Genomic DNA, 13,442 nt, shown 5'->3' with positions numbered 1-13,442 from the left:
GCCAGTCAAATAAAGGCTTTTTAAAAATTCCTGAAGAAGAGTGCCTTGGATTTCCTTCGACTACATTTAATTGAGGTTATATTGATTTGAAGTATCAGTTTTACATTACAGTCAAATCTGGACATAGAGAAAGCATATTGTTATTCATACTAGCTACATATCATAGCTTGATCCGCGCAGCTAAAAGAAAGCTGAGAACTGTCCAAATCGGGTTATTTCGGGTTATAACTTTTTTGCCCCATGTACACAAAAAGTCATTTATACATTTGCAACAGTTTATTTTTTTACACAAAGGTTGGTTTTACGTGATCAATCTGTTTTACGGTTCCTGATTCTGTTGTTTTCGCTTGGAAATTGCTGTTCACAGGCCTGCAATACTTTTGGCTGTATTTGTGCAAAAACAAAAATGTGCCAAAGGTGTGAGCGTGGAAAAATGGAAGTCAGAAGAATACAGATCCTATTTATTTTGCGTTAGCATGAGGCTGCAGTTTCTCAATACATGCATCACACTTACAAATAACAGTAAAATGGTACCAAAAAAAGCCATCACAGACTACAAAGATGACGACACCTAACTCCCAAATACCCTGTATGATTTCTATGCCCGATTTGAAGCACAAACAACATGCCAGCGAGGAAGACCACTCCAACTCCTACCGATCATTTACTTCGCCTGTCTGCAGTAGACGTTAGGAATATTCTATCCTGAGTTAACCCACGGAAAGCTGCAGGTCCTGACAATATACCTGGCAGGGTGCTCAGAGAATATGCTGATCAGCTTGCAGATGTCCTCACGGACCTCTTCAACATTTCCCTGAGCCAGAGAGTTGTTCCTGTGTGCTTCAAGACGACTACCATCATCCCTGTGCCAAATAAACATCTGTGTCCTGTCTGAATGGCTACCGGCCTGTTGCACTTACACCTTCGAGCGGCTAGTCATGAAACACAAAGAACAGTCTTCCCACCACACTGTACCCATTTCAGTACACACATCATCCTAACCGTTCAACAGAGGGTGCCAAATCTGCTATCATACATCTGACTCATCTAGATAAAAAAGATAATTACGTAAGGATGCTGTTCATAGACTTTAGTTCAGCATTCAACACAATCATCCCACAACAACTGACAACAAAGCTGAGCCTGTTGGGTTTAAACACCTCCCTCTGCAACTAGATCCTGGACTTTTTGACTGGGCGACCCCAGTCTTTCAAGATCGACAACTCCACCTCCTGCACCATCACACCAACACCGGTGTCCCCAAGTGTTGTGTGCTTAGTCCTCTGCTGTTCACCCTGCTGACCCATGACTGTGCTGACTGTGCTACTAAGTTTATTTCTAATCACATCATCAAGTTTGCTGACGATAATACAGTTGTGGGCCTCATCAGCATAACGATGAGTCAGCGTATAGGTGACTATATAGCTCGCAGTATGGTGTAGAGACAACAATATATCTCTTAATGTTGATAAGACTAAAGAGATGATTGTCGACTTCAGGAGAACCCAAGCAGACCACTCACCACTGCACATCAATGGAACAAATGTGAAAAGCTCCAAGTTTCTTGGTGTGCATATGACAGAGGACCTCTCCTGAACTCTTAAAGGAGTCATAACCTAGTATTACCTTGGATACCCACACTCTATTATAGTCTTTCAGGCCCTTCTAAAAAAGAAAAGTGGAAAAAAAATAAACACAGAGCTCCTCTGACCCTTATTTCTAAAGGCATTATTGTCTCGCGAGATCTGATGCGATATTTTGGCTGTCGTGGACGGTCATTTTAATAATGCAAATGAGGGGCGCGTTGATTGGTGGCAGGAAGGAGGGGGGTTGACACCGCAGGTAACGCTTCAGCATATCATTCCAAAATGACATCATGGCGCAAGTTTTTTCTGATTTCTCATTACTATGACTGCCATGCTCAGTTAGCGTAACTTTAAATGTAACTGCAATCTCAGTCATTTGTTGTTTGCAAAGTAGCAGCCATTCCCCATGTTTACCTCGAAGCTAACGTTAATACTCCCGCTAGCATACAATAGCCGCATTAGCAGTTAGCTGCTGTTTGTTACACACAGTAGAGCAATAAAAACACAGTCTTACCGTTTCAATTGCAGGCAAGTCTCTGATTGTTGGAATGGCCCCTTTTTCCAAACGGAGCTTCGATGCCAACTTCGCCTGATATTGCTCCAAATTTGTGAACGATTCCGGCGTAAAATGTTTAGCACAGACACCTAACGTTAACGTTAAGCCAGTGGGAAGGGTTGTAGGAACCGCGTCATTAAAAATGAATTTAATCCACTGGTCCCTGATAGCTTGGTCCGTTCTTGGGAGAGAAAACACATTTACATGTTGATTCTGGCAGTCAACAACAGAGCAACTCACGTGTGCACTACGTTTCTGCATCTTTCTCGACTGAATATGAGGGGGAGAGGGGCAGGGCGGGCTTCCTGCAGCATAGGTCTGCGGTGTCCATATATGGTATATCCTGCCCCGTCTTGACGTCACGTCGGGGCAGAAATTAAAATCTCATATTTGAGTGCGCGTGCACGTGGGCTGTTTTACGAACCCAGGGGTAAACAAACGCTTCACTTTTAAATATCGGCTTCCCGGCCAGTGTATAATCGTTAGGCAATCATAACATACATTGATTCTCGTGGAAAAGTGAAAATTACAGGTTATGACTCCTTTAACACCACCTGCCTCGTCAAGAAGGCCCAGCAGCGTATCTACTTTATGCGGAGGCTGAAGAGAGCCAAACTTTATCAACCCTCTGTAGAAGGAGGTGAGAATGGGAGGAGAGAGAGCATCCTGACCAGCTGTTTTACTGTGTGGTACGGGAACTGCACAGCCTCTGACCACAAGACTACAGCGGATTGTGAGGACAGCGGAAAAGATCATCAGGATCTCTTTACCCACTATAGATACCTCATTCAACAACCACTGCATCCGCAGAGCCATGCATATTTGCTGAAGACCCCTTCACCCCTTTCATGGACTGTTCACCCTTCTGCCATCTGGCAGAAGGTACAGGAGCGTCTGTGTCACCACTAGCAGACTTTGCAACAGTTTTTTTCCCTCAGGCAGTCAGATTACTCAACACCCGGCTGCCTCCCAATACTCACCTGGGTTAGTCTGCTATGCCATAAAATAACTATAGTCCATGTTTACATGATTACAATTTACGGTCCATATTCAGTGTATCTGTTTTTCGAGAATATTTATTGTCTTGTACATTTTTTTTAATTGTTGTTCATTGTGTATTTGCACTGTATTTATATACAGTATATATGCAATATTTATCTTTGACACATTATATGGTGTGCAGAAAACAGAACACTGCTATTTCTCGACATCAAAGTTTTATCTAGTCTGTTATATTTCTGTTCATATTTTTTGAGCAGAAATATTTGTATAAATGTTTTGTTTTTTTTTGTTTTTCTACAGCTGCAGAATCTTCTGGACACATACTACCCTATAGAGATCGATTCCACATGCTCCGTGGAAGAGAAGTTACCACTCATGGTTGAATGGTAAGACACATCTACTCATTACACAGCTAAGCTCTCAACAACAAACAGGAGTGCCTGTGATTTTCATTTTTCAACATATTGGCCACATCTATGGGGAGACATCTAGTAAAACAATTGTTTATACAAATTATGTTGTTTGTATAAGAATTTGAATGAATAATACGTATGTGTAGGATATTTGTAATTTGTAGTGATTACAATTTAGCTCAAAGGAATTATTAATTAATTTATTGGGAATTCAAAAGAGTCACTTATTACAACCGAGCAAATGACTCGTTCGCGGTTCATTTGAACTGGCTGTAACTATCAACTCTGCAACGGATATAAATATCCGAACTATAGTGAAACACTATATAGTTAGCAAGGTAACTTAGATCAGAAGTTTAAGACATTAAATTTGTAAGCAAAATAACACAAGTAATATTTCTCTTTAGAATACAAACAAGACTTTATTGATTATTCTAACACATAAAACTAATATCTAACACAAACACACACATACACATTCAAACGCGTTGCAGAAAGAAAAGAGTAAGGAAAGATTAAGTTTTAAGAGTGAGTTTAAGAGTGAGATGATGTAATCCCAAGTTTCTATGCACTTATAAGACACAACCTGAATGAACCATCAATCATTAGTTTAACCTATCGTTTCCTAGGTTATTAAATCTGTATCAAATACACCAGTTCAGCTTAAGAGTCTGGAGGCAGTACTTGCTTGTCTTTGCTTTTGGGGATTCCCTTTTGTTGCGTGAAAGGGGTTTTCCCGGTCGTTCTTGGCTGGTCTCCTCGTGCCTGATGTCTGGGTCACGTGGTCAGTCACGTGGCGTGCTGGCGGAATGAAAGTCTTTGTTTGAAGCTGGCTTTGCAGAAGAAACGTGGCTCGAAATCTTGTCGCAAAACTTAACTTAGAACCGAGACTCACAACGGAAAAGAAAGGAAACTAAGAAAAGAAAGGAAATTGAGAGGAGTAGATGGTGGCTTGAATGAAGCTGTTTAACCCATGTTCTTCAGATCTTGATTTGGGTTATTTCGTCTGCGCGTTTACATGGTTCCTAGTCTGAGAGAGCGAGAGCAGAGAGAGCTTTGTTTCTGTCTAAGATTTTTAAACTCAAAGTTCGTCCTACCTCCTGAAGAGATTGGACCAATTAGAAACTGTCTTTATTTAGGAGGTGGCGTTCTCTTCACTTCTTATCATAAGTCAAGCTTATCTGTGCTCTCCTTACTAGCAGAGAGAACAGAGGCTACAGTAAGACATTATTACTATTATAAGAATACGAACATTTTACACAGATTTCAATCAAGTCATCTTTTGAATCATGAGCATACGATCATATTGATATGAAACACAACACACTTTCATTCAAACATCTAGGCTAACAGTTATAACAATTACATGAATTGTATGGCATCTAAGCATATCAGATGCACCCATCTATTGTAGGAACAATATAGAATCATGTCGTTGCATGATGCTTGATCTATAAGTCCATTGAAAATTGTTCTTGAATGATTTTATGTATGTTATAGGTAAAATCTCAGTTCTGTGGTTTGAAACGATTTTACACCCTGAGGTCTATCAGAGGTCCTTAAGGAGGAGGGGGTCTGGAATGTTGTGGGCTCGAGCAGCTTCCGCTGTTATCTTGATCGGGCTGAATTGTTCCATCTCTGAGCCAATCATTCTTTTCCAAGCTATCTCACATTGACCAGTTCTTCCTTTAGTTGGGCTCATCTTCTTTGAAGATTGCATGGCCATAAAGTTCTTAGCTGGGGGTTTTCGTTGGTCAGTGGAGACTGGCTGGCTGGAGCCTTCTTTTATGGCTCTGGGGTTGGTGATTTGGTGTCTGGAATGTTCAGTTCTGTGAGAAATTATGTTTGCACAATTCACCTGGAAGATTCATTTGTGTTTGATTCGCACTCAATCCTACATATCCCCTCTTCGTTCGGCGATGTGTTGAGATGAAGACATCGGTGAACGCTGGAGAAACACGGGTAGAAGAAGCAAACACATACACAGCAAACAACAAGACAACACCTCCATGACTGGTCACTGTACTGGTGCAGGGCATTAGATTACTTAAGTATTAAAAGTTCAAGTTAATTCTCTAAATATGGATCTATTATATTGAATAGAGTGTAAATTTTGGGATTGTTATTCTAATTTGTTTCGGTACGGTGATTCTTTGATCAAATTCAAACGTTTTTTCAAACGTGATTACGTTTGTTTGTTATCTTCTCTTCTAAGTTGTTCTACGTTAAGACGTTTTACCTTTATTTTCTGGTGACATAATTTGTGGTAACAATTATGTGACCCATCATGCATGGAGCTCTCTGGCTCACATTCGTTTTAAGGCGGCTTACAAGTGTCAGGCGTGGTGCGTCAATCCTACTACCATGACCTTGACCCTTAAGGGGGTAGACATGCATTTTACCTAATAAAGGAAGAAGGAAAGTTAAGGAAGAGGTAAAACAAAACAGAGCAGTTGTATGGCTTATAACTACTGTTGCGCAGCTAAGGTGTCAGGTATCACAGTGTAATGAGAGGTGTTCTACTTGTTGGATGGATAGCTACCATGTTTCCTATGATAAGTGTAGCTAAGTCGTTAAGCTAGTTTCTGAAGTTAGTTTCTACTTGTGGGGAAAACATGTTTGCTGAATGTTTTCCATGGTAGATGTGGTTAACCTCTACGTGTTAGTGAGCATGTTAGTGGCGTAGTGTAGTGCATGTATGTATGTATGTATGTATGTAGGCATGTATGTATGTATGTGTGTATGGTCAGATCTGACTCAGTCTGTTTTGCTCCCCCCTTTTCTTGAAGGCTTGCCCACGTGCTTCTTGGCTTAGCTTTGATGAGCTTAGATGAAGATTGGCTTGTTGCATCTTTGCCTTAGAAAAGGGATCTTCTATGATCTGCTGGGGGTCAGTCTAGTAAGGCAGGAAGTTCTCTGGCAGACATTGGGAGGCAGTTTGGCATGGAAGCGTGACGCTGTGGTGCAAAACTTTGTCTCCGTTGTTGCATTCCTCTTCTGATGCCTTCTGGTTGTGACAGACTTTCTGACCTTCTGTGCTTACCGTGGTTACTGTAGCACACACGTGGTTCTTGAGTTTGGAGCTTGTGTGATGGTTTCTTTGTGAGTGATGGGAAGCCAGTGTGGTGTTTTCTGGTACCTCTGGGTGTTTGTCAGTGGTTGACTTTGAGAGACCCCTCTGTTCTGTGTTGTTGTAGAACAGGTGGTCGTCATCTTCATTATGAAGGTGTACCAGATGATCATTGGTCTTCCGTTCCATCGCTAGTCATAGCGAATTTGACTCATCTTGTTGGTCATTCGTGTTCAGCTTGTTTTCTATGAACACTTTCATTTGCCTCATTAGTTGCTCCATGTCTTCTGAGGGTAAACTGTCTTATTCTTGGGCACACTCAGTGTTGTGTTTGACTGAGTGGTGCCGAGGTGAGTTTCGTCGTCGATTACTCACATTGAATGCTTTTGGATGCGTTGGATGACAGCCTTTGGACGTCCAGTTAGGATTCCAGTTGTTTCCTTCTTGTTGGTTCATTGAGAAATGTGGCTGGTCCCATGGCTTTTCCATGCGGTTGGTGTGGTAGCTGTCATTGGCCTGGGGGTCACGTTCTCTGTGCACCTTGCGAAGGACTGTGGTGTTGTCCTGCCACTGGGTGTCTTCCAGTGCATAGCTTGTGTCTTGGCTGAAGGAGTTTGACACTGTGGATGTTTTCAAACCTTTCTTTGAGGACATCTTTTGTTTGATGTAGGCTTTGTGCGTCAGGTCACGTAGCTGTTGAATTGTCATTGTGTCTGCGCAGGCCTCGAGACCAAGATGATGACTTAATCCGGGGTGCAGGTTTCTCAGGAAGAGGGTTTTGAAATTCACATCCTCTTCATGTTCAGGTGAGTTATGTGCACCAAAGAAAGCTTGTCGAAAACGGTGGTAGTAGGCTTGGGGAGTCTCATGTCGACCTTGTTTGGTTTCCAAAGCGATTAACACACCGTGTTCCGACTCTGGGCCTGTGAATTCCTTAATCAGTGTCTCACATAGCAGCTGGAAGTTTGACTTGACATGAGCAGGTTGTCGGTCTAGGAAGCTTTGTACCTCTGGACCGGATGTGGATCGGAGGAGGTATAACCTGTCTCTGTCAGTCACATGTGGTCTCACCTCTAGGTGGAAGTTGATATCTCGGATGTAGGCTTCAATGTCTTGGCCCTCCGTGGAGTTCGGGTTGAACTGAGTGATATTCTTAACCAGCTGGTTGAGATCTTTAAAGGTCATCCCCTGTGCAGGTTTGGAGTCTGCCTGGATGAGCTCTCGTTGTTTGTTGGCAGTGAACAGTTCTGTGGTGAAGGCTGGTGATGTTTTGGGTTGCGGCCATTCACCTTTTCTGTTGTATGGCAGTTCTTGGATGGAGGACTCTGTTCTGCTCAGCAGTGGTGATGCTGAGGGAGGTCTCTCCCTTCTTGGCTCTGGTTTCTGTTGGAAAATGTGCTGGAGTTCATCTCTGACTGCGTAGAGCTCGTCGTTGGCGTCATCTCGCTGTTGGGTCAGATGATCAATGTCAGCACTGCACCTTTCCAGGTGGTCTTTCATAGCATTAATTTTAGAGTTCTTATCTTTAATGTCAGCTTTAGCTTTCTCTAGCTGATGTTCAGCAGCCTGGAGTTGGTTTACCAGGTGCTTCTGGACAGTCTTTAATTCTTGTTTGTCACGTTCAGTGACTGCAAGGGCTTCTTGGAGCTTGTCAACTTGCTTCTTTGTTTCTTGCTCCACTACATCAGGCATGAGTTTGTCTTGAGCTTTCGTTTTGAGCTGGTCTGTGCAGCGTTGGGTGTGCATCAGCTCTCTCAGGAACTCAGTGGTCTGACGCTTGAAGTCGTCCTGGACTTTCACATCAAGCTTGTCTATGCGGCTCTGAGCACGTGTCAGCTCCTCCTGAAGGTGGGTGATGTGCTGGTCGCTTAGTTTCAGCTGGGCTGTGAAGGCGTGGCTTAGGGAACAGGTGATCTTGGTTAGTTCCACGTGGTTGTGGTTTTGGCTTGAATCATTTGTCAGGAATCTTCTCAGCGTTATCATTATTATTAAAAATAATAACAGTTCAATTGTCTTTGGTGTGAGGCAGTCTGTAATGCCTCTTAGCCAGGCGTCCACGTCAGTGGGGTTTGTTGTCCGCGACATGTTGGCACGCTGGGGTGAAGAGACTGACACAGATCTGTGTGGGGTGTAAGCCTATGTGGTTGAACAGCTAAGTGTCGTTTCAGTGACTGTACAACAACAGTGAAGTGTGGTAATGTCTAAGTGTTGGTCTCAGTGTAGACAGGTAGGCTAGTGAAGTGGAAACTTTGTCACTCAACTAAGCGAGGGAAAGAGAGAGAAAAAGGTTAAAACAAATCTCAAGTGAAAGGGAAAGTTTTTTTTTTTTTTTTTCAATGGGAGAAATATTTTTATAAATATTTCCTATCAATGAAAAGCTGGTTTAAACTCATGATGTGTCACTCAACTGAGTAAGGGAAGAAGAGAGCGAGGTTAAACCAATTTCAATAAAAAACAAGAAAGAAAATTCTTAACTAGGATAAATATTATTTTTCTCGTAAATGTTTCCTATCAAAGAGAATCTGTTTCCAGAAAGGTAAACAATATTATTGTTTATGTTTACAAGGAAAAATAATACAATAATAATGCTGATACCTTTTTTCTAAGTTTGACAGGATTGACACACCTTCAGTTTGGACCGCTTACAGCTCTGCTGGGATGCTTTGAAGGCAACGGTTGCTCAACACTTGTCTCTGTTAATTGATCTTGGATAAGATGTCAAATTGTAAATTGCGTTTACAGATGCAGGGAGAGTATGGAGAACAAGAGAGGGTTTGATTACAAATCAAATACCTAATAATTGTTTCCTTTGGAAAAATTATCTTTCTCTTTCTTTAGACTCGATTGATGGTTCTTCCAGGTTTGTTTCCTACAAATGTGAAGGATGGAAAAGCAGGACAGAACAGGAAGGATGTAAGAAGGAAAGGAGGGAAGGAGATTGGATCCACAAATGGCTCTGGAGCCTTTGTTGAACTACGAGTATAGAATTGATAGTTGCCAACAACTAAACATTCAAAAATAAAACTTTGTAAGAGAGGGTTATCTCTGATTTATTTGAAACTTGTAGTGAGATACCAATGTCTCCTATTGAGGCTCAGGTGTGTTACTCCCGAGCTAGAAATAAAAAGAAAAGAAAAAGGTAATAAAGATGAAAGAAAGTAAAAATGTACTGGACAAAATAAGAAAAAGGGAAATTAAATAAAGAGGTAAATGAGTAAATCAAATAGACTGGTTAAGTTTATAACCGTAACAAAAAGAAAGGAGAAACGGGGGATACAACGCAATAACAATAAATGAGCAAGTATGAGACTAACAATATTTTGTAATAGGGAAAATGTTGGTGGAATAAGTTCTTAACTTTTACCGTTCAAGACTCATTCACCTGAAGTGATTGGATCTAAAAGAGAATTTTAGAAATTATGAAAATTATGAAATTAGAATTATTAAAAATAAATCTAGAAATCATTAGAAATTACCTGTTTAGAAAAATAGAATTTAAATTTTAATTTAATATTTCCCTTTTTAAATCAAATTAGAATTTGACAATTAATAATCATAAACCAGTATTTTCTTTTTCAAGTAAAATGCAGGTAAACAAAATATGAGACAGGTAAAATAGGAAAGAAGAGAAGACCAACAGGTGTAACAGTCGAGGTGTTTAAATGGTTAAATCACTTTAACGTTGTTCAAACAGACACGGTATTTAACCACTGATGTTAATATTAATGATAACCGTAAATAATGCTTAAGGCTTTAGCATAGGTTAGGCCTCAATGGTCAACAACTACTTAGCTTAGCTTTAGCTTAGCTAGCCTAGCCACCAAAGGGTTCGTTGGGGTCAGAGTTCTCCCGGAAGCGTTGGTTAAGACTTCCGTGTCACGATTGTAACTATGGCGACAAAACAAACAATAGTGGGCAAACATGTGAATTGCAACAGTTTGTGAGCAGTTACGCCTGTTACATGAAATGTCGGCGCATTTCAACAATGTTCAAAGAAATATGCACGTACAGTTGATAATATTACGTGAAATGTCGGCGCATTTCAAACTGTACAAATGGGACGCCACTCGTAGCTGTTTTACGACGTGGGGCTTCACTCAGTTTTTCTTTTTTTTCTTTTTTCTTTTTTTTAGAGTGAGTTTTAACTTTAAAGGAAGCAACAGTAGCTTTGCGCTGTATAATAGATGGAATAACGATCTCAGCGGATCGTCTCTGTGCAATGTTATCTGAGCACACAAAAGCAACAGGGTTTTTAACTGTTGGTTGAGTTTCAACGTCAAGCTTTACTTGAACACAACTTTAAATAATTCCTATTCAACTACACTCGGACATACGCAGTGTTTACACGAGAATGAATTTAACAGACACAGATAAGTTTATAGTTTATCACGGGGATTGCCGTGGGACACGCACAGACAACCTGAGAAACAAAGACTAATCTGTGAGGAGAATATTCGTCCCAGTGGAACACGCACTGAGTGACGATCAGATAAATAAGGACTAACGTTCACGTTAGACGAGGAACACGCTCGTCCGTCCTTTACATGGTTATTTTAATTACTGCAGTTTTAATTTCATTCAGCTCTCTGACTGATACAAACACACATAACGTTATAGCTATTTGAAAGACTCTGGAACACATTTCAGAATCGAGGGACACGCTCAATTGTTACCTTATCGTTGCGTGGGATCTTATATCTTGGGTTATTTTACTGCAGTTTGAATAAAATAACAAATAAAAAGAATAAAATGGGGAGGCAGACTAGACTAGAGTAACAGCTCAGACATTCATTCAAACAGAGCGCGCGGCGCGCGCTGCATACGTCATACACACAGACTCGGAGGTTCGGATCTCTCCTCCGCATAGGCTACTATGAAAATATAATTACTTCGTATATGCTTACAATTTTAGGTTAAACTTCCCGCATTATTCTCCACCAATATAATGTAGGATATTTGTAATTTGTAGTGATTACAATTTAGCTCAAAGGAATTATTAATTAATTTATAGGGAATTCAAAAGAGTCACTTATTACAACCGAGCAAATGACTCGTTCACGGTTCATTTGAACTGGCTGTAACTATCAACTCTGCAACGGATATAAATATCCGAACTATAGTGAAACACTATATAGTTAGCAAGGTAACTTAGATCAGAAGTTTAAGACATTAAATTTGTAAGCAAAATAACACAAGTAATATTTCTCTTTAGAATACAAACAAGACTTTATTGATTATTCTAACACATAAAACTAATATCTAACACAAACACACACATACACATTCAAACGCGTTGCAGAAAGAAAAGAGTAAGGAAAGATTAAGTTTTAAGAGTGAGTTTAAGAGTGAGATGATGTAATCCCAAGTTTCTATGCACTTATAAGACACAACCTGAATGAACCATCAATCATTAGTTTAACCTATCGTTTCCTAGGTTATTAAATCTGTATCAAATACACCAGTTCAGTTTAAGAGTCTGGAGGCAGTACTTGCTTGTCTTTGCTTTTGGGGATTCCCTTTTGTTGCGTGAAAGGGGTTTTCCCGGTCGTTCTTGGCTGGTCTCCTCGTGCCTGATGTCTGGGTCACGTGGTCAGTCACGTGGCGTGCTGGCGGAATGAAAGTCTTTGTTTGAAGCTGGCTTTGCAGAAGAAACGTGGCTCGAAATCTTGTCGCAAAACTTAACTTAGAACCGAGACTCACAACGGAAAAGAAAGGAAACTAAGAAAAGAAAGGAAATTGAGAGGAGTAGATGGTGGCTTGAATGAAGCTGTTTAACCCATGTTCTTCAGATCTTGATTTGGGTTATTTCGTCTGCGCGTTTACATGGTTCCTAGTCTGAGAGAGCGAGAGCAGAGAGAGCTTTGTTTCTGTCTAAGATTTTTAAACTCAAAGTTTGTCCTACCTCCTGAAGAGATTGGACCAATTAGAAACTGTCTTTATTTAGGAGGTGGCGTTCTCTTCACTTCTTATCATAAGTCAAGCTTATCTGTGCTCTCCTTACTAGCAGAGAGAACAGAGGCTACAGTAAGACATTATTACTATTATAAGAATACGAACATTTTACACAGATTTCAATCAAGTCATCTTTTGAATCATGAGCATACGATCATATTGATATGAAACACAACACACTTTCATTCAAACATCTAGGCTAACAGTTATAACAATTACATGAATTGTATGGCATCTAAGCATATCAGATGCACCCATATTGTAGGAACAATATAGAATCATGTCGTTGCATGATGCTTGATCTATAAGTCCATTGAAAATTGTTCTTGAATGATTTTATGTATGTTATAGGTAAAATCTCAGTTCTGTGGTTTGAAACGATTTTACACCCTGAGGTCTATCAGAGGTCCTTAAGGAGGAGGGGGTCTGGAATGTTGTGGGCTCGAGCAGCTTCCGCTGTTATCTTGATCGGGCTGAATTGTTCCATCTCTGAGCCAATCATTCTTTTCCAAGCTATCTCACATTGACCAGTTCTTCCTTTAGTTGGGCTCATCTTCTTTGAAGATTGCATGGCCATAAAGTTCTTAGCTGGGGGTTTTCGTTGGTCAGTGGAGACTGGCTGGCTGGAGCCTTCTTTTATGGCTCTGGGGTTGGTGATTTGGTGTCTGGAATGTTCAGTTCTGTGAGAAATTATGTTTGCACAATTCACCTGGAAGATTCATTTGTGTTTGATTCGCACTCAATCCTACATATGTATAATACGTACTCTGTACCTGCTGGTTACACATGCATACACAAATGCACATTGATTTCTTTTTGCACTAATTTTGTCCACAAGGTGGCAACAGTGTGTTAAATAAGGT

At 40.6% G+C, this 13,442-nt stretch overlaps 1 protein-coding gene across 3 annotated transcripts in view; it reads left to right on the top strand.

Annotated features, from left to right (window-relative positions):
• The window catches only part of LOC307163116 (cytosolic 5'-nucleotidase 3-like), a 201,829-nt gene that overhangs the window by 143,952 nt on the left and 44,435 nt on the right, over positions 1–13,442 (top strand). For all 3 annotated transcript variants that reach the window (XR_013822019.1, XM_079878998.1, XM_079878999.1), the window contains one exon: positions 3,445–3,530. Coding sequence is in view for 2 of the 3 variants with exons in the window: in XM_079878998.1 (XP_079735124.1) it covers positions 3,445–3,530 (86 nt within the window). In the remaining variant the exon portion in view is untranslated. The remainder of the gene's footprint in view (positions 1–3,444; positions 3,531–13,442) is intronic.

Source organism: Squalius cephalus (assembly GCF_949319135.1).
Source record: "Squalius cephalus genome assembly, chromosome: 8".
NCBI lineage: Eukaryota > Metazoa > Chordata > Actinopteri > Cypriniformes > Leuciscidae > Squalius > Squalius cephalus.
The sequence above is the reverse complement of the archived record's forward strand: the minus strand, read 5'-3'. Positions and strand labels throughout refer to the sequence as shown.